This window comes from Mus caroli, chromosome 7 (assembly GCF_900094665.2).
Source record: "Mus caroli chromosome 7, CAROLI_EIJ_v1.1, whole genome shotgun sequence".
Lineage (NCBI taxonomy): Eukaryota > Metazoa > Chordata > Mammalia > Rodentia > Muridae > Mus > Mus caroli.
In genome coordinates this window covers 46807965-46828905 of record NC_034576.1, presented here as the reverse complement: position 1 = coordinate 46828905, position 20941 = coordinate 46807965, and the positions used below count along the sequence as shown (strand labels likewise).

At 52.5% G+C, this 20941-nt stretch overlaps 1 protein-coding gene across 8 annotated transcripts; it reads left to right on the top strand.

Annotated features, from left to right (window-relative positions):
* Positions 1–2475: 2475 nt before the first annotated feature.
* Med25 (mediator complex subunit 25) lies at positions 2476–18402 on the top strand. Of its 8 annotated transcripts, none has more exons than XM_021166698.2 (18): positions 2477–2907; positions 2994–3039; positions 3228–3352; positions 9167–9265; positions 9536–9656; positions 9940–10102; positions 10234–10364; positions 10527–10614; positions 10691–10884; positions 11185–11316; positions 11890–11975; positions 12049–12106; positions 12207–12314; positions 14015–14203; positions 14487–14558; positions 14655–14873; positions 15021–15198; positions 16870–18394. In XM_021166698.2, exons 1-18 carry the CDS (start codon positions 2597–2599, stop codon positions 17133–17135), a joined length of 2586 nt encoding a protein of 861 aa, XP_021022357.1. In that variant the 5' UTR covers positions 2477–2596; the 3' UTR covers positions 17136–18394. The 8 variants fall into 8 exon arrangements, with proteins under 8 accessions (XP_021022359.1, XP_021022357.1, XP_021022358.1 ...); XM_021166699.2 differs by having other exon boundaries at positions 2478–2907; positions 11188–11316; positions 16870–18402; XM_021166701.2 differs by lacking the exon at positions 16870–18394 and adding an exon at positions 15621–15750 and having other exon boundaries at positions 2480–2907.
* The last annotated feature ends 2539 nt before the right edge of the window (positions 18403–20941 follow it).

Below are 20941 nucleotides of genomic sequence, written 5' to 3'. Positions count from 1 at the left end.
CCTGCCTCTGCCTCCCAAGTGCTGGGATTAAAGGTGTGTGCCACCACGCCCGGCTTCCTTTCTTTCTCTTTTGTTTGCTGTTGTTTAGTGTATTTTTGAGACGTGGTCTCATGTAGCCCATGCAGACCTGGGACTTGCCATGTGTCTTTGAAATTCTGATTCCTTTTTCAACATCTCAGTCTCCTTCCTTTCTTTCTTTCTTTCTTTCTTTCTTTCTTTCTTTCTTTTCTAGATTTATTTATTTATTTTATGTATATGAGTACACTGTAGCTGTACAGATGGTTGTGAGCCATCATGTGGTTGCTGGGGTTTGAACTCAGGACCTTTGGGAGACCAGTCAATGCTCTTAACAGCTGAGTCATCTCTCCAGGCCAGTCCAGCACCCATCTCAGCCCTTCTAATGTCTTTTTATACTCTTTTGTTTGTTTGTTTGTTTGTCAAAACAGGGTTTCTCTGTGTAGCCCTGGCTGTTCTGGAACTTACTCTGTAGACCAGGCTGGTCTCGAACTCAGAAATCCGCCTGCCTCTGCCTCAAAGGCATGCACCACCACTGCCTGGCTATATTCAATGTTTACAAGTGCAAGGAATTGAACAATTTTTCCACCGACAAATATTAGATTTCTCCTTCTGTATTTTAAATGATACAATAAAACAAAATAATTTTTTGAGACAAAATCATGCTGTGTAGCTGGCCTTTGTCCTTATGCTCAGTTCTCTCCATGTTGCATTGCCACACCCTGCTGAGTTAGCAGTTTTACCTGCTTGATTACTCTATGTCTGAGAGCAATTGCTTTGTTTATTAAATTAAATAATTTAAAATAATTTATTTATTTTTATTTCATGTGCATTGATGTCTTGCTTTAATGGATGTCTATATGAGGGTGTTGGATACCCTGGAACTGGAGTTGAACTGCCTTGTCGTTGCTAGGACTTGAACAGCAGTCTGCTAAAAGAACAGCCAGTTCTCTTAGCTGCTGTCTCTCTAAACCCTACAAAATAATACTTTAAAGTAACTTTTTTGGATGTTGTTTTTATTCTGGGTTTTATTTCCTGTAGTTCCTAAGGAATATTTAACTCTGTATATGGAAGAAACGGATTCGTAGAATAATTTTAAAATGTGTGCATGGTTGCACAGTCCCTTAAGGCCAGCCTGGCCTACTCTCCCCTATCTCCTGCCAAGTACACAAATAAACAGATAGATATACAGATAGATAAATGAACCCTTAAAAATTCTATGCATGCTTTTAGTTCCAGCACTTGGCAGACAGAGACAAGAACATTTTTTGAGTTCACAGCCAGCCTGTTTTACAGTGAGCTTCAGGACAGCTAGGGTTACACAGAAAATTTTGTCTGAAAACAAAACAAAACAAAATTCATCGTGGAAAATTGTAATTTTGGGGTTAGCATTGGGGTTAAAAAAGCTTGTTCATGCCAGTGGTTGGGTGGTGTGTTCCATTAATCCCAGCACTCCAGAGGTAGAGGCATGCAGATCTCTGAGTTCTGGGAGGCTCCACAAATTTGCAGAGCAAGTTCCAGGACAGCCAAGGCTAACACAGAGAAAGCCTGCCTTGGGAGTGGAGGGTGAGGAAGAGATACCAAAAACCAAGGTCTGGGGCAATGTCTCAGTTGCTAACCTGCTTGCAAATGCAAGCAAGTGGGCCAAGTTCAGATGCCCGCCACCTACGTTTTGAAAAATCGCTTGTGTCTTTTTTTCTTTCTTTTTCTTTTTTTCTTTTTTTTTTTTTTTTTGTTTTTCGAGACAGGGTTTCTCTGTGCAGCCCTGTCTGTCCTGGAGCTCACTCTGTAGACTGGTACTGCAACTCAGTCCCACTTGCATCTGCTGTACACTGGAATTTAAGGCGTGTGCCATCGCGGCTTTGTATCTTTCTACATTAGTACGCTTTATTTAGTAAATTTCTGTCCACACATAATTTTCCAGATCATTTTATATTCACTTTAGCTTATGCTGTTAGCTACAACGCTGAGACTCAGTTTCCTCGACTATACCAGACATTACTATTGCACTATTTTTATATATTTAGTATTATTATTTTATTTTTCTTCCTTTCTTTCTTTCTTTCTTTCTTTCTTTCTTTCTTTCTTTCTTTCTTTCTTTCTTTCTTTCTTAATAAGGAATGTATTTTCTTTGATTCTGTTTCTGGCTTCTTTCCCAGAAAACAGAGATTAGGTGTTGCCTAGCAACCCCCATTTAAATTGGAATTCCCTTCTTTCCCAGCAAAAACAACTGCTTTGCTTCCAAGTCCTGGGCAACTTTACAGTGTTGCCTAGCAACGTCGTTTCCGATGATGTGATTGGACCGCTCTCTTTCATCGGTTCCCGGTCAGAAAGAACAGAATTTATTAACTTAATCACTGTGTGAGACCACAACGGATGGGTACGCGTTGCCTAGCAACCGGATTCCCCGACCATCCCTTTAGCCCGGAGTCGGAAACTAGATTTCGACTCCAAGATGGTGACCGGATGTGCCGTTTTTCGATTTATTTCGTGCTTGATGTTGTGCGCAAAAGTTTGCTCGATTTCAAGAGGCCCTTAAAGGGGCTCGTTGTGCCCATTCTGAGAGTTTCGTGTTGTTGGTATGCCCCAGGGTAGAGATAAAGCCACGGCTCGCAAGATGCCCCGCACAAACATGGCCGTATCAGCATCAGCAGAAGCTGCCAGACGTCCGGCGGGGGTGCGCGCACCGCGCAAGCGCACTTCTGTTCGTCCCGGGACGGCGACGGCGTCAGCGGCGCTGGCGTCGGCGGCGCGGGGCATGGTCCCCGGATCCGAAGGCCCGGCGCGGGCCGGGGGCCTGGTCGCCGATGTGGTGTTTGTGATCGAGGGGACAGCAAACCTGGGGCCGTACTTCGAGGAGCTCCGCAAGCACTACCTGCTGCCTGCCATAGAGTGAGTGAGCGAGACCTCTCGTCGCCTCCCGCCGCCCTAGCTAACCTAAAGCTCGTGCCGACCCCGCCTTTCCTCCGTCTTTGCAGGTACTTCAACGGGGGACCCCCTGCGGAGACGGACTTTGGGGGAGACGTGAGTGCGCGGCCGAGTCGCGGGATGGAAGCCGGTAGACCCCTGTGTCTGAGGGAGGAAAGATGGGTTTAGTCTTGGGTTTGAGAGAAGAGGGGCTCAGAGCTTATTTCTAAAATGATCTGAAGTTGGGATGGCCTGTTCCTTGTCAAAGATCTCAGTTGTAAAGTTCTTCTGTCCTTTCTTCCCAGTATGGTGGAACCCAGTACAGCCTTGTGGTGTTCAACACAGTGGACTGCGCTCCAGAGTCCTATGTACAATGTCACGCACCTACCAGCAGTGCCTATGAGTTTGTCACCTGGCTCGATGGCATCAAGTGAGCTATGCCTCCATTTGGGGCAGGATGGGGACCCCCCCCCCCAAGAAAGACTGTGGGCCTGTGATTGAATAGTGCCCCGCGCTCAGCAGAACTCAGTGTGGGTCCCTACAGTCCGTGTCTCAGTGTGCAGTTACTGTCAGCTTCTTCTTCTTTCTAAATCTGTACTTGTCTGTCTACTCCAGAGGAGTCTACAGGATGGGTCTGGGCCCTGAGAGCTCCTTATGTGGTTGGGTCACAGTTTTCAGTGTAGCCTTTTTTGTTTTATTTTTTTTTATTTTTTTTTTTTAAAGATTTATTTATTTATTATATGTAAGTACACTGTAGCTGTCTTCAGACACACCAGAAGAGGGAGTCAGATCTCATTACAGATGGTTGTGAGCCACCATGTGGTTGCTGGGATTTGAACTCTGGACCTTCGGAAGAGCAGTCGGGTGCTCTTACCCACTGAGCCATCTCACCAGCCCCTTGTTTTATTTTTTTCTAGACAGGGTTTCTCTGTGTAGCCCTGGCTGTCCTGGAACTCACTCTGTAGACCAGGCTGGCCTCGAACTCAGAAATTCACCTGCCTCTGCCTCCCAAGTGCTGGGATCAGAGGCATGGGCCACCACACCCGGCACAGTGTAGCCTTGAATTGCTGATCCGACTGCTTCTACTTTCTGGTTGCTGGGATTACAGACACCTGCCACCATGACCAGATTGTAGAGCCAGGCAGCCTGGAGTAGAGTCGTGGCTTCTTCCCAGATAACTCTCTGACTGCCCGGTCCTGGGGTCCTTTGTGCTGCCCGTTTCGTATTTGTTCTCTGTGCTCTTGACTATCTGTTGCTGTATAACGTATAACGGACGGGTGGTTTCCCCACTCCCACCCCACTTTTAAGGATTTCAGACTGCACAGTTGCTCCTCATGAAGCCATCTGTATGTCAGGAACTCAGGAGGATAAGCCAGGCCGTGTGTGTTTGGTCAGGTCTCACAGGGCTGTGTTCTTCCACTCCCTGGCATGCCTGAAAGAGCCCGGGCCGTGAGGCCGTGATGTCTATGATGGCTGTTCTGCGGCTGTGGACACAGTCTTAGTTCCTTGCTGGCTGTTTGCCATCATGCCCTGGCGTAGAGCAGAGTGATGCCCAGATTGGCAGCTGGCTCTGCTTAGAGTGAATGAGTGAATCCAGGGGGCAAAGAGGAAGCCACCAGGCTTTTTGATGACCAAGTGACACTCCATCACTTTTGTCACCACTTGTTTGGTAGGTGAGTCTGTCCTGGTCCAGATAAGAATGGGTGACCAGTGGGATCCCTGGGGACAGACCACCAGAGCTGTGTAGGGTGCTTCTGCCCAGCACACAGTAAGCAGTGCATGAGTGCCCGCAGTTTCTGCTTGCCCTGTTCCTGGTCTTGGTTTGCAAATGAATAACAGTGTAGATTGGTGGGCACCAGAAGGGTCGAAGGGGCGCTGGTGCTAATCTCGCCATGTGGATTCCACAGGTGGGTTGTGGTCAAGGTTCATATAGCGGTGCCAATCTAGATCCTGCTTTGATGAAGCAGGTGTGTGTTGAATGTCTTCTTGTCTGCTGTGTTCCAGGTGTGTGTGTGTGTGTGTGTGTGTGTGTGTGTGTGACATGGTAGGTGGCATGGAAAGCTGACCTGTGCCCTGTCCCACCCCCTCCCCGAAGTTGTTACGATTAGAGTTAGTATAAAGCCAGCCTTCCCATCCTTGACATTGTTGACACTTTGCACTCAGATTTTTTCTTTTTTTTTTTTTTTTTTGGTGGTTTTTCGAGACAGGGTTTCTCTGTATAGCCCTGGCTGTCCTGGAACTCACTTTGTAGACCAGGCTGGCCTCGAACTCAGAAATCCTCCTGCCTCTGCCTCCCAAGTGCTGGGATTAAAGGTGTGCGCCACCACGCCCGGCTGCACTCACATTTTTAAAACAGATTTTTTTTTTTTTTAATTTAATGTGTATGAGGTTTTGCCTATATGCATGTATATGCAACACTTGTGTCTAGTCAGTCCTCTTTGAGACCCAAAGAGGCCATCAGATCCTCTGGAACTGGAGTTACACAGTGCCATGGAGGTGTTGGGACTGCAGCCTGGATCCCCTGGAAGAGCAGCCAGTGCTCTGAACACTGATTCATTTCTAGGCCCTTAGTCCGGTTTAAACACCACACAGTCCTTTCCATCCTCCTGCCTCAGCCTCACCCATGTTAGGTTTGCTTGTTTGAGCTGCTATACCTAGATTGGATTATATAAATCTTTTCTTTTATTTTTTAACCCACTCATCTCTCTGTCCCCTCATATCCACCCACAACACTTGCAACTTCCCTTCCAAAATAAAATAACAAAACAAAACAGTGTTGATGATTTTGTCTGCATGTATGTCTGTGTGAGGGTGCCAGACACTGTAACTGGAGTTATGGACAGTTCTGAGCTGCCAGCTGCTCTGGAATCTGAGCAGCCAGTGCTCCTAACCAGGGTGCTATCTCTCCAGATCCCAAACTAGATAAGTCTTTGTTGGGAGGCCTGTCCTGGGTGCTGAGCCACATCCTGACCCTGCGAGAATGTCTAACAGCCTTTACCTGCTGGCTGCCAATGGCATCCCTAGAAAGTTATCTTCAGGCATTGTAAAGTGTCGATGTCTTCTGAGAACTTCTGGGCTAGATGGAGGAACCCCCATCTGGAGTTCTGGGAAGCCCCAAGGCCCTCATTGCTGCAAATCAGGGTTGGTGCATACGAGGATTCCACCATATCCACCCACAACACTTGCAACATTTGGTCAGATGTGAGTTGGGGAGCCAGTGCCAGCCAGCTCCATTCTTGTTGGCTAGTAAATCTTCTGGGCATGTTTCTGTGTGAGGAGTCTTCTGTGACGTTTCATATCAGCCAGTTGTCCTCTGTTTCTGTGACCTAAGGCTTCAGGAGATGCTAGCCATGTGAACCATGAGTGATGGCTACGGGGAGCAGCTTCAGCCAGACTTGAGTGGTGTCGACTGTGGGAAGAGTGGCTTCTCCCTTAGGGGAAAGGCTGGACAGGACACTGTGGCATTCACTTCTGCGCTTAGAATCCTGTAAACACGAGTGCCCCCATCTTGGAGGCCTCTGCTGCTGCTTGGCATTTCAACATCATTTAACTCTCCCAGGATTGCTATGTTGCTCAGGGCCTGTGACTCATGTCCAAGATGTTCTGGGCAGGACAGGAATGGGAGTGACAGTGGCCGGGCTGGTACCTGCTTAGGAAATCTCACCTGCTGTTGATGGTGCTGGGAGACAGGGCGGGACGTGCTGGACAGTTAAGTGGCTGTGCTGCTAAGAGGTAGGCTTCTGATGTTACATCTCCCTTCTGCCAGGAGCCGGTCTCCCATAGCTAATGGCTTTGAGTCAGAAAGAACAGGGTGCCTGTGTCACAGCCCTCGGCTGACAGTGCATTTACTCACTCGTGAAGGTGTGCATTTATTCACTCGTGAAGGTGTGCGGCACAAATGCTGAGTGGTCGTGAGGTGCAGACACTGTCCTGGCCCTGTGGAGCTGCTGATCACACTCACTGTGACCAGGGCCTCTGGGGCAGGGCGTAATGATGGACAAAGGTAGCTGAATCAACCTGGGAGCTCTTTTAAATGTGTGTGTGTGTGTGTGTGTGTAAACTCTACTTCCCACCCTGCAGGAGTTGGCTCTGATTCAGCACTGGGGGTTCTAGGGTTTGAACTCGGGTCATCAGGCTCGGCAGCTCTGTTTTTATCTTGCTGGGAACCCAGCCCAGGCCTTGTGTTGGGAGGCTCAGTGTGTTACCACTCATTTGTTATCTGCGTTGGAGGGGGAGGGGGGCTAAGCAACCACTTTGCAGTGAGGTGCAGGCTGAAAAGCCAACCAGGCTGGCTCCAGGCCAGTTTCCTCTCCAGTGCAGACTGTGCCACCACCCGGGTTTGTTTGTTTGTTTGTTTTTTAATTTAAAAGTTTATGATTTTTAATCCCAGCACTGGGGGGGGGGGGTAGAGGCAGGCGGATTTCTGAGTTCGAGGCCAGCCTGGTCTACAAAGTGAGTTCCAGGACAGCCAGGGCTATACAGAGAAACACTGTGTTGAAAAACCAAAAAAAAAAAAAAGTTTCTGGTTGTTGTGTGTGTGTGTGTATGTGTGCGCACCGTGCCGTGTCCCTGGCCTCAGAGACATTGTTGTTTCTGACTTCTACATGAGGTTCTCTGGATCTGGACTTAAAGATGGTTGTGAGCTACTGTGTAGTAATTGAACCTGCATTCTCTAGAAAAGTAGCTGGTGCTGTTAACTGTTGAGCCATGTATAGACCTGAGGCTTTGAGTTGGTGGGGTCAGGTGGTGGGCTTCCTGGAGGAGGGCAAGCTGGGCACATGTCAGGATAGATAAGCTGGGTTTTCACCTAATCCAGAATGTAGTAGGTTTGGGGGAGTCTGGGCAGAAATACGTGCATCAGTTACTCTGCAAGCCTGTCAGGCAGAGGACAGGGACAGGAGGGTAGGCCCAGCTAAAGGCTTTGCTGGCTGGACAGTCATTTTATTCATTTACCAATTATTTCTACCATATGCCTTTTATGGGCCAGACAGGTGGGCCAGTCTGGGAACAAGAAATGAGAGGGCCCAGACCCTGTCCCTGTCTATAGGGAAAATGAGGGGCAGACATGAGACTGTCACATTTTAGCAGTGTAGGGCTAAGGCGGCCATACAAGTCAGCCCAAAGATTGTGGTAGCATCAGTTGTGCTGGAACAAAGGCCTTTCCCCCAGGATACCATGCAGAGGGACACCGCGGGTGGGTTCCTAGGTTGCCGTGGACAAGTACCAGAAACCAGGTTCAAAAACAGTATGGCGGCTGCAAGTCCCAGGTCACAGTGCTGACTGAGTGGGAAGGGCCTGAAACTCTGGGGAAAGGCTCCTCCCCGGCCTCTCCAGCTGTAGGTGGCCCTGGAGCTCTGCGGCTTGACCTTCCTGTGGACTGTCCACATCTCGCCACCTTCCCCTTTTCATAGGCCTGGAGGTCCTGTGGATGGATTGTACTTCCCTCTTCCATTACTGGTGTAGAGCCTGCTTCTAGGAAGCTAACACTGCGCCACTCTGAAGTGCATTTCACCCATGGCACTGTGGAGGAAGCCGGAGCCTGTCTCGTACTAGTGCTTCTTCTAGCAGTAGGAGATTGAGGCTGGAGAGATGGACGGCTCCGTACTTAACAACACTCACTGGCTGCTTTTCCAGAGGACCGAGGATCGATTCCAGGCACTCGTGTGAAGGCTCGCAAGCACCTGTAACTCTAGTTTCTGGGGATCTGATTCCCTTTCCTGGCCATTTTAGGGCACCAGGCGTGTGCATGGTGTACACAAACACATTCAGGCAAAACACCATATTCATAAAATAAAAAGAAAGTCTAGTGGCACACACCTGTAATCCCAGCACTTGAGAGGCAAAAGCAGGCAGAGATCTGTGAGTTCAAGGTCAGCCAGGTTTACACCGTGAGTCCTAAGTCAGCCCAGACTAAATTGTAAGTGACACCTTGACAAAACAAAAGAAAAAGAGAAAAGGAAATAAACCAGTGAGGCAGATGGCCCATTCGGGAGGGGATATTAGGACAGTCAGGGCATTGGGCCACCTGGACTGGGACGCCCAGAGGCCATGTTCAGAGTCCTGGCTCCTCCTGCTCCCCTCTTGATGTCCTCCCTTCTTAGCATCTCTCCCGGCTTGGTGCTCTGAGTCACTGAGTAAAACTCTTAAGGACAGTGTCCTGTCAGTGCAGTGCCTTGTGGGAGGGTCAGGAGGAGTGCTGGCTGGCTGTGTTGGGCACTGGGTCTAACTGGCATCCCTCCCACAGGTTCATGGGCGGTGGTGGCGAGAGCTGCAGTCTCATCGCTGAAGGTCTGAGCACTGCCCTGCAGCTGTTCGATGACTTTAAGAAGATGCGTGAACAGATGTGAGTGTCTGGCCTCCCGGGAAATCCTCCTTGATCCTCACCCTGGATGGGGGACAAGAAGTGGGGTCCTGTGTAGGGCAGGCCAGGCCAGTGCCTGACCAGACACTAGGTGGGGACCTCCTTCCTATGCTCCTTGCCCAGTAGATGAGTTAAAGTTGTCACTAAATCCGAGAGCCTCAGTGTTGTCAGCTGTAAATGACCTCAGAGGGTGAGGACATGACACCCAGTTGCCATGGAGAACCTGCTATCCCATGACTTTGTCCCTGGCAGTGGCCAGACCCACCGAGTCTGTCTCCTCATCTGCAACTCGCCCCCGTACCTCCTGCCTGCTGTGGAGAGCACCACCTACTCGGGCTGCACCACCGAGAGCCTGGTGCAGAAGATAGGAGAGGTGAGGGGAGTGTTGAGTGGGGGGCTGCACCCCTGTGTGGGAGGGAGGGAGGGAGAGAGGGGGAGGCCCACACCTGGATCCTAGGAAGCAGGCTGGGGTCCAAAACCCAAGGCAAAAAATAGCAAAAGTCTCTATGCTTGCTTACAACTGTCCATACTCAGAATTCTGGGTAACCTAAGGCCAGGCTTTCTGTGCCCACGGTGTGCTGTCCCACCACGCGGCACGGGAGGAGACTTAACTCCAGCACGTTCATGGAGGCCATTATTGCTTTCCCCTTCTGCAGCGAGGCATCCACTTCTCCATCGTTTCTCCGAGAAAGCTGCCAGCCCTCCGGCTTTTGTTTGAGAAGGCGGCTCCTCCTGCCCTACTGGAGCCTTTGCAGCAACCAGCAGATGTCAGCCAGGACCCCAGGCACATGGTGCTTGTGCGTGGGCTCGTGCTGCCTGGTGAGGCCTGGGTACTGTATGCGAAGGGGGGGGGGGTTCCTTTCGGTACTCTGTTAACATGGATTTTTGGATATCCCTTTTTCTACCCCCAACTCCTTCTCTCGGGCCTGTGTTGTCTCTCCTGTGCTCAGTTGGCGGCAGCTCGGCCTCAGGCTCTCTGCAGACCAAGCAAGCAGTCCCCCTGCCACCAGCTCCAGCTTCTGCTGCCACGCTGTCAGCAGCGCCCCCGCAGGCTCTGCCCCCTGTCCCACCACAGTACCAGGTATGGATGTAATGGGGGGAGGGGGCAGCTCCTGGGGCCCTGTGGAGATGTGGCCTCTGTGGGGGTGGAGTCAAAGCTCCTGGGTCATCAGAGCTGGGTATTTTGCTTCAGGGTGCAGAAGTACATAGTTCTAGGGACACGTGGTCTTCTTTCATGTGACAGGTCCCTGGGAACCTAAGTGCTGCTCAGGTGGCTGCGCAGAATGCTGTGGAGGCTGCCAAGAGCCAGAAGGCTGGGCTGGGCCCACGCTGTGAGTTCTGGAAGAGGCAGAGGGGGCTTCCCTACATTCTGACCCAGCTCCCCACTCACGCTGGTTTCTCCCACAGTCTCACCCATCAACCCTCTCCAGCAAGCTGCTCCAGGAGTGGGGCCCCCCTTCAGCCAGGCCCCAGCACCCCAATTGGCTCCTGTGCCCCCTGGAGCTCCGAAGCCACCTCCTGCCTCACAGCCTAGCCTAGTCTCAACCGTGGCCCCCGGACCAGTCCTGGCAGCTCCTGCGCAGCCTGGGGCTCCGTCTCTGGTAGGTGGCTTGTCCCCAGCCTCAGGCTGCTGCTGTGCTCACAGTAGATGAAAGGCGGTACCTAGCCTCCCACAAGGGGCCTGAGCTCCACGGTGAGGTGCATAGCTGTGATGTGTACCTCTGGGGCAGGGCTGTGGGCTCCTGGCCTGAGGAACCTGGAATTCTGGGAGTCTGGTTCCTCCTGCTTGGCATGGATGGTCTCAGACATATGGCTAGTGGTCGCGGAGGTCCTTTGTCCCGCCCCTGTAAGGTGTCTACTCCCCGACAGAGCGTGGTCTCCTCATTGCTGTTTGTCCTCAGCAGGCAGGCACTGTAACCCCAGGTGGGGTCAATGGTCCTTCAGCAGCCCAGCTTGGGGGTCCTGCACTTGGAGGGCAGCAGTCAGTATCCAACAAGCTCCTAGCCTGGAGTGGCGTCCTCGAGTGGCAGGAGGTGAGTGGCTCGGGGGTCGAGGGTGGGCTCCCAGAGCACTTAGGATGTGCAGAGGAAGGCTAGGATGTGTGGCCCAGGTCTCAAGCTGGCGTTTAAGAATTATGTTGGAGCCAGGCAGGATGTCCCACCATTCCCAGTACTGGGCAGGCAGAGGCAGGTGGATTTGAGTTTGAGGCCAGTGAGTTCTAGGATGGCCAGGGCTACACAGAAAGACCCTGTTTCAAAAAACCAAAAACAAACAAAACATTATATTGGAGCTCATTGATTGAGCAGTTGTCTACTAGACACAGGCCTCCATCCCCAGTCAGTCAACACGGGCGCGCACACACACACACACACATACACACCCCAAAGCTGCAAAAACCAAAATTTGGGCTTTCAACAGGGTTCCAGATATTGGGCTCTGGAGGATAGTGACTATAAGATGTAGGGCCCAGAAGAGGGACCCAATATTTGTGGGATCTGGGCACTTGAGTAGGGTTGCTGGGAAGATGGGGGGAGGGGTTGTGGGCTTGCGGGAGCTGGTGAAGGTTAAGTCACCAGGCCTTGGTTGAGTCACCCTTTCTCTTTCAGAAACCCAAGCCTGCATCTGTGGATGCCAACACCAAGCTGACGAGGTCTCTGCCTTGCCAGGTCTATGTGAACCATGGAGAAAACCTGTAGGTATTTGTCAGGGGCGGGGCAGGCTCAGCCTGACTGCCCTGACTCTCCTTCCCCTATGCTGCCTTCCAGGAAGACTGAGCAATGGCCCCAGAAACTGATCATGCAGCTTATCCCTCAGCAGCTGCTGGTGAGTCCTGCCCGGCCAGGCCTGCCTGGGCCTCTCGCCTTGTTCCTCACATGATGCTTCCCCTCGCGTGTTGCCCCGCGTGATAGCTGTCTGCTTGCAGACCACCCTGGGCCCGCTGTTCCGGAACTCAAGAATGGTTCAGTTCCACTTCACCAACAAGGACCTGGAGTCCCTCAAAGGCCTCTACCGCATCATGGGCAATGGCTTTGTGAGTGCACCAACCCCTGTCCCCTTCTCTGCCAACTTGGTGAGGGCCCCGGGGACCCAGCCCCAGGAACTTCTGATCCTCGCACCCTGTGCCTTATTGTGGCGCTGCAGATAGAACCTCGTCCTTGCTTAAGTACATGTGTCCTAGGGCCTACTGAGTCCCTGTCCTGTGGTGCTAGTTTTTTTGTTGTTGTTTTTGTTGATTTGAGACAAGACGTACTGTGTAGCAACACCTCCACATGGAGGTCCTGCTGCCCCAGGCTCCCTTGGGTTGCCTTTGTAGGCTTGTGCAGTGGAGCCTGACTTCTCTGCCCCTCTTGTTTTCTGTTGGATAGGGCCTGCCCTCATCTGATCTGTTGTAGAGGCATCTCCTGAACCATCTCACCTTCCTGGGGGCCAGTGGGGTGAAATTTGTGTCTGGGGAAGACACGAGTGCCCGTGTACGTGCTTTAGGCACAGTGACTTCTTGTTTGTTTGTTTGTTTGTTTGTTTTTTGAGACAGGGTTTCTCTGTATAGCCCTGGCTGTCCTGGAACTCACTTTGTAGACCAGGCTGGCCTTGAACTCAGAAATCCGCCTGCCTCTGCCTCTGGAGTGCTGGGATTAAAGGTGTGCACCACCACGCCCGGCCCCAGCACAGGGACTTCTGTGCCTGCTTTTTCCCAGGCAGAGTACTGTTGATCATCAGCCTCCAGCCCTTTCCCCCTGTACTCTCTTTTGTGGGTGGGGGTCAAGCACTTGGGGATCCTGCTGGGGCTGTCATCAGGCCGCTCAGCAGGTCCCAGAGCCCTTGGTGGTGGGCTCAGCAGTGCAGATGATGGATTCTGAGTTAATGTTCCCACAGGGTAACAGGAACTGGTGTTCTTGCTGTAGAACAGGACCCAGCAGGGAGCCCAGTGATGTCACGCCTAGACCTGTAGGTAGAGAGTAGTACCTGAGCTTCTTGGTACCCTGGAAGCATATGGAAGAGGCAATGGCTGAATCTCCTGCTTCAGAAAATGAGAAATGTCCACAACTTCTGGCCAGGCCTCCTTTAATCTGGGCCAGAGTTGGGTCGCTAGGCTGCACCCCCTGTAGGGGAGAGTATTCACTAGCACACCAGCTCCGGTGGCACCACCCGGTTCTGTACTGGACAGTGTGAGCAGCAGCTGCAGGCTGAGCGAACCCAGGTCCTGAGAAGGAAACCATGGTAGCCAAAGACAGTCCCCTGAGAGTCTGAGGGGGCACCCTGACTCCCAAAATGGCTGCCTTGTGATGTTGCTGTCCCTGGTCCATGCTTATGGACACTGGCAGAGAGATAGAGCCACCCTTAAGGGTCTAACTCCATCTTTTCTGGCATCCTCCCCAGCAGAGCCCTTTCCAGTGTGATTGGGGGGAGGCAGTCCAGCGCTGTGCTGAAGTGAGACAAGGAGGTGGAGGCGCTCAGTCAGGGTCACCGTGGGTTTCTGATGTGACCTGCTGTCTTTCCTTCTTAGTAGCCAGCGGGTGCTTCGGTCTTGCTGGGCCCTTTGACTACCTGGTTCACTGCTCACACTCAGTTTCTGTCTTCTGGGGCAGTTGCCAAGCAGACACCGTCCCTCATCTGCCATTATACAGAGAGATCTCCTTACCTCTTGCTCACAGGGCTTGTAGAGTGTTAGAGTGTGAGGAGGGATATCTGGGAGCCCCCTGGTGGGCAGGTCCTGAGAGTCTCTGTCCACAGGCGGGTTGCGTGCATTTCCCGCACACGGCCCCATGCGAGGTGCGCGTGCTCATGCTCCTGTACTCGTCTAAGAAGAAAATCTTCATGGGCCTCATCCCCTACGACCAGAGTGGCTTCGTCAACGGCATCCGCCAGGTCATCACCAACCACAAGCAGGTCCAGCAGCAAAAGCTGGAGCAACAGCGCGGGGTGAGTGTGGAGCCCGGTCAGCTGGGCACTATGGCCTCCTGTCTCCAGACATCTCGCCTGAGTCCCATGTCCCCTGTGTCCTAGCAGAGCAGTCTTAGTCCCTTTTCAGTATCCACTTCAGATTCCTGATATAGGACCCACCTTACAGCCAGGCAGGTGTGGCGCACCTCCTTGATGGTGTGCCCCCAGAAAACGGCACCCTGCTTCTACACACCGGGTCTCCCCGACAGGACAGGGTCAGTCACCGTCCCTCATCTGACTTGTCCTCTCTGTCCCCGTGCAGATGGGGGCACAGCAGGCACCTCCAGGCCTGGGCCCCATTCTGGAGGAGCAAGCGAGGCCCCCGCAGAATCTAGTGAGGACTTGGGTGGGGACTGGTGGGGTTGGGGATGGAGGTGGGTGGACTTGGGGCGGCCACCCTACTGTCCTTCCTCATGCCTCTGTTCCCCAGCTACAGCTCCGTGCACCACAGCCTCAGCCTCAGGGTGCCGTGGGAGCTTCTGCGGCTACAGGGCAGCCCCAGCCCCAAGGTGCTACCCAGGCCCCCACAGGCGCACCTCAAGGTCCTCCTGGAGCAGCCCCTGGCCCACCTCCTTCTGGACCCATCCTGCGGCCCCAGAATCCTGGGGCCAACCCCCAGCTGCGGAGCCTTCTCCTTAACCCAGCACCGGTGAGACTTGGGATTAAAGCAGCAGGGAATTGTAGGTTCTGACCCGGTATCTCTGGGAGGAAGTAGTGGGCTGGACAAGGCTCCCAGGGCGGTGGACCTTCCCGGAGTTTGGACTAGGCCCTCTGAGTCATTCTTTGTCTTCCTTAGCCCCAGACTGGGGTGCCCCCGCCCCAGGCCTCCCTACACCACCTACAGCCTCCAGGGGCCCCTACATTGCTGCCACCACATCAGAGCATGGGGCAGCCCCAGCTGGGGCCGCAGCTCCTGCATCCTCCACCTGCCCAGTCGTGGCCCACACAGCTTCCCCAGCGGGCGCCACTGCCAGGTAAGGGTGCTCCAGGGGAGGACAGGGGTCTAGAGTGGGAGTCCCTGAAGCCACTGGTAAGGACCCTATTACCAAAGGGCCTCCCATAGCTCAAGGGGACTTAAAGGGACATTGGGAAGTTCAGCTATAAGAGCAAGACCTCTTGTGGTGGGTAAAAAATCCCCCAAATCCTTACCTTCTGATCCTGGGGTGCTGGAAGATATCTTAGGGTCAGTGAAGCTACACGTGTGGGGGAAGGGCTCCCGAAGGGTCAAAGGAACGTGTCTGCATTCAGTGGGGCTTAGAAGGACTTCTGGCGTTCCCTGGAGCTTCCTAGAAACCTTACTGCCTTGGGTTCCCAGAGGAAGTGGGATGAGAGGCCCAGGGTCCTCAGTGGCCCCAGGGACCACTGGGAGATGCAGTCCCTTCCCGCTGCCCCCCAGGTCAGATGCTGCTGAGCGGGGGTCCCCGGGGCCCGGTCCCCCAGCCGGGCCTGCAGCCCAGCGTCATGGAGGACGACATCCTCATGGACCTCATCTGAACCCAACACCCAATAAAGTTCCTTTTAACAATGCCCGGCTCCCGTGACTGACGCCCCTAGGGCTGTCTTTGCTCTCGCCTTACAGACTCCCCAAGGCCCCGGCTGGGTGATGCTGGGCCCTGGGATGAGTTGGAGGCAGCATGGTGGGCCTGGTTCTGGGAGACTTGGAGCAGGTGGGCAGGTAGTGTACAGCTCATGTGCACTCAAGGGGTTAGAGCCCAGAATGCCTCTGACCCAGCCAGGGTTCCGAGGAGCCTGGAAGGAGAAGCAGTAATCGGGAGCCAGAAGGACCTAGGTGCAGATAGCCAAAGCCACAGCGCAGGGCCAGCAGGGCCAGCAGGGCCAGCAGGTGGATGCTCCTGGAGCGTGAGCGTTCAGGAAGGGGCGGAGCTGGAGAGTCCAGACTGAGGAGCTGGAGATTTGTCCTGGGCATGCAGGACTGCACAGACTGAGCGGGAGGTGTCAGGAAGCTGTGACGGATTGTAGGAGCAGGGCAAGCAAGAGGCAAGGTCATGGGAGTGTCTAGGTGACACATGCCACACCAGGAAGTCAGGATGTCCCCATGAAAGTGTGTGCTGTTCATGGTTTCACAAAGAGCAGCACTGGGTTCAGTTGAGTGTGGGTGAGTTGGGTAGCTCCTGTCTCGCAGAGTACCCCCAGGCTTCCCCCTGGAGATGGAGTGAGATGTTTGTCACACAGGCACATGTTGTCCTGAGTGTGGTCTGTGCCTGGACCACCACTGCCTGGGTGTGGGACGTCGGTTAATGTGCAGGTGACCCACCCATCCCAGGAGAGAGGCTGCAATCTAGTGGCCCATGGGCCACCACAGATGGGTTTTGTTTGGCCTTCCCTGTGTCAGCATGGCACTTTGTCCTCCCGTTAGCTGTAACGCTCCAGTGAGGCTCACACAGTGTGCAGTCTGTTCCTCTCGATGTGTCAGAGACTGACACTGGGCCCGCCCTTCTGCCTGGCAGTCGTAGCCCCGTCAGTGGGGCTCATGCTCTTGGGTTCGCCACAGTCCCCACCACTCTCTTGCTCTTCCACGGTGAGGCAGGGGCCCTGCCTCAGTCATGGGGCTGGCACCATGGTGGTTGTGTGGTAGCATTCAGAGAAAAGTGAAATCTTTCTTGTACCCATGTCTCCTTCAAAAGTGGCCAAACGAAAGAGAGAAGGAGAGGGCCGCGTGTTTCGAGAAAAGTGGGAGCGAGACTATTTCTTTGTGGAAGTGAAGAGCATGCCTACGTGCTTAATATGCAAAAAAAACGTGTCAGTGCTGAAAGAGTACAACCTGAAGCGCCATTATGAGTCCCAGCACAGTAAGAGCTACGATCAGTACACAGCGCAGAGCCGCGACACACTCCTGCAGGAACTGAAAAGGGCCCTGAGAGCCAGCGAGGCGCTGGAGAGCCAGGAGTAGCCATGCAGTGCAGTGGAAAGAACTCCCGTGTTCTGAAGAGCTGTCATCAAGGCTGTCCTGTGAGCCTGACAAGTGTCTGCAGGCTGAAGCACACAGGAGTGAGGCCTTCCGGATCCACACAGAAACTCCGAGCACATGGCTAGCTTTATTTATTGGTGGTGGTGGCGGCGGCGGCGATATCCATGCAACCGAGGCAGTCTGTGAGGTGGCACCAAGCCAGCCCCTGACTTTGAAGTGACTTTCTCCTGTGCATGCAAACACATCAGAATTCATAAGCACAACTACAGTCCCATCATGGTGACCAGGCTGTCCATCATGGGGGCTGTCCCATACCTCGATCCCAAGAGGCACTGTTTGCAAGGACCCAGGTCAGGTCCTAGTCTCAGTAACCAGGAATTGAGATGCTCAAAGAAACACCATGACGCCTTCCTCGACTCTGGCATTCCTGTACTTGAACTGAGCCAATTGCCTGAGACCAGGACATGCAGGAAATCTGAACCGGTATGTTTGGTTCATTTCAAAGTGTGCAGAGCCGTGCCCTGGTTCCCTGGAGGACAGTTAGAAACTTTTGGTTGAAGTTCCCACCCTTGTGAACACTGAATCTGTCTCAGAAGGGATATTCACGAACAGCTCCTGAATGTATATGACTGTGGTGTGGTCCTGGCAGGTGCATGCCTTTTCGAGGAACAGTGGGACTGCCTGCCTTTGCTGCAGCTTGTTTCTGGAAATGAGAGGCGGCCAGGACCAGTCACCCACACTGTGAGACCCAAGACCAAGTCCCCCGAGGGCCATACTCTACTTGAACCTGAGCTAACACTGGCTAGCTCGCCCTTACGATGATGTGAATGCAGACCCCGGTCCGAGTTGGCAGTGCGACAGGGTGCTTGCAATTCTGCAAGATGGCGAGGTTCCTTTGCCTCTGCCCAGCAGTGTCCTGAGTGGCTGCCCACGCTTGTGACAGTCACTGTTTTCCGTTACATACCTAAATCAAAAACTCCGTTTTAAGGATGAAGGTTGACATTTCACCTGCCCGTCTCTGTCCCAGCCAATGCCAGCACCGACATCTGGGTGAAGAAGGGCAGGTGTCAACCTTCCGATCAAAAGGCACAAAAGAATTACAAGAGAGAAATTTTAATAACTAAATATTTCTATTTTTCAATTTGTATTTTTTCAATTTTGAATTTAAAGTATGAACTCTAGTATCATCCGTGTTTGTGTTGTATTCCATGCGTTCACCATAGCTCAGTAAAGATCCAATTTGATTATCTTTGTGGCCGTGGGCTTTCCTTCTCCCTGCCTATTCCACCCACTTGTGTGACAGCCTGGCCCCTGCTAGCTGGTTCACTTCTGCCCCTGCCCTGGGGCCTGGCTGGGAGGGACTAGGAGTCCTCTTGTCCCACAAGGCCCCTCCCCTGGGTGATTCTCATAAAGTAAAAGAGGCATAGGGGACCCAGGCGCAGCTGAAGCTATGAAGGCGAGGTGGTGGTGTGGCCATGCAGCCAATGTGTGCCCGTGGCTCTGAGATGTGGGGGTGCTAGGGACTGTGGCGAACCTGGAGAGTGCGTGCCCCGCCTGGTGGCCTTCAAACCCAAACCACTACACACACTGAGGACCAAACAAAATCTGCTGTGGGTCTCATGAGGCCATTAGACCACCAGTTTGCGACCTCTGGAAGAAGGAGACTCCAGACCCAGGACACAGCCTCAATGGAGACCCATATGTGAGGGGTGGGCAAGGAGGGGAGAGCTGTTGAAGCAGGCAGGCTTTCTGAAGATGAACTAAATCATCAATAGGAGGAGAGACAGCAGTTTGTATGTAGACCAGGCAGAAGTTTGGAAAATGTGAGATTGTCCTCAAAACAAGTTAAGCATGGTTGTGGGGGGCTGGAGAAAAGGCTTGGCTGTTAAGAGTGGGTCTCGCTCTTGCACAGGACTAGAGTTCAGTTCGCAGCACCCATATCATGGGGCTCACAAACACCTGCAACTTCAGTTCCAGGAGGAAGAGACGCCTCTGGCCTCCGAGGACACCTGCACACACGCATACACACAGAAAGAAGGCTTGAGGCTTGGCCTTGTCCTCCCAAGCCCACCAGGTGTCGGTATTCCCTGCCCAGAACTCCATTTAGGAGAGCACGGGATTGTGGTCCCTGACCAAAACACACTCTTCAAGCCAATCAAGGCCAAACTTCACAACACAAACCAGTTAGTTCCGACTGGCAAGGGAACCTGGGAAGGGGGACCTGGTAGAGCCTTGCAATGTGCTTGGTTTGTGTGGGAGTGTGTGGGAGTGGTCTCATTGTGTATGGCTGGCCTCGAACCCAGACCTCTACCTCCATTCCCTCCTGACTGTCCAACAGGCCAGATGGAGTCGGTGCATACCTTTAATCCCAGCGTTTTTGAGGCAGAGGCAGGTGGATCTCTGAGTTTGAGGCCTGCCTAGTCTATGGAGTGAGTTCCAAGACAGCCTGGGCTACACAGAGAAACCCTGACTGAAAACAGATTTAAAGAATAAATAAATAAATAAAAGAAGGCGTGTTGGGTCCCTGGTGCTGTCCTGATTCCTGCACCAGGCACTCAGGCAAGACCAGTCTACATAGTTCCAAGGCAGCCAAGGAGACCCTGTCTCAAAAATAAAAGAAAAAAAAAGATATATTTGAGGAATGTTAGTTTTTAAACACACACCAAGTCTCTAAAACATGTTTTTCTTTTGTCAGGAAAGTCTTGAGTTGCATAAAGTGCTGATAAAATTCTTCGGAAAAAAAGAAAAGATCAAAGTGACAGTCTCTCCAGATAGTGGTGGCAAATGCCTTTCATCCCAGTGTTCAGGAGACAGAGGCAGGTAGATCTATGTGAGTTTGAAGCTAGGCTGGTCTGCATAGCAAGAGCTACACAGGACGGCCAGGGCTACACAGAGCCTGTTTCAGGGGTGGGGAAGGAGGACAGAAAAAAACAAAACCAAAAAAAGTGATGGCCTCTTCTCACTTTCTTTTACCCAAACAACCAATCATGTCTCAGGCTAGGGGTGTGGCTCAATGTAGAGCCCCTGCTTAGGCTCCCCCAGTGAGGAGTTGAAGGCGTGGTTGTGTAGCTTGAACTGTCTGTACAAGGTCTTAGCTTCTGTCTCCAGTGGGCCCACATCAAGATGTGGGGAAGTGGGTAACATAACAAACTGTCAAGTTTGTGGCTCCGAGGGCTATTTGCTATTATTTATTGGTTTGTTTTGTTTTTGAGAAAGGAGAAAGGATTTCTCTGTATTGCCCTGGAACTTGATCTGTAGACTGGTTAGGCTGGCCTAGAACTCAGAGACCCCCTGACTCTGCCTCCCAGGTGCTGTGATTAAAGGTGTGTGCCAGCCACCACCTGTAATCATTTCTAAGAGAAAAAAAAGAAAACAAAAGCTGCTGCTGACCAGGCATGGCTCTCTCTCCAGTGGCGCCAGCTCTAGGGCGTATCTGTGCAAGGCCAGCTTCGCTCTCATTGTCAGCATCTGGGGTAGACTGTAGGACGGTGATCCCCTCTCAGATTAGCAGGTACATTCCCTCCATGAGGATGTGTGTAAGGTGGCTTGAAGACACCTGGCCCAAGGGCCTTTAGAAGGGACAGAGGCATGGCCAGAAGCAGTGTGGGACTCCTGTTACTGTCAGCTCAAGGTGGAAGGCCATTAAGCCGAGATCCAGGGTGGAGTCTTTTGTTTACCATTGTTTGTGTCTTTTTCATTTTTTTTTAAGAGAATATTTATTTATTTATTTATTATATGTAAGTACACTGTAGCTGTCTTCAGACACTCCAGAAGAGGGCGCCAGATCT

Coding starts and splice junctions, on each gene's coding strand:
- Med25 (XM_021166698.2), top strand. CDS start 2,597: ATGCCCCAGGGTAGAGATAAAGCCACGGCTCGCAAGATGCCCCGCACA. Junction 11,317..11,889: donor GCGTCCTCGAGTGGCAGGAG/GTGAGTGGCTCG, acceptor TTTCTCTTTCAG/AAACCCAAGCCTGCATCTGT. Junction 14,874..15,020: donor TTCTCCTTAACCCAGCACCG/GTGAGACTTGGG, acceptor TGTCTTCCTTAG/CCCCAGACTGGGGTGCCCCC.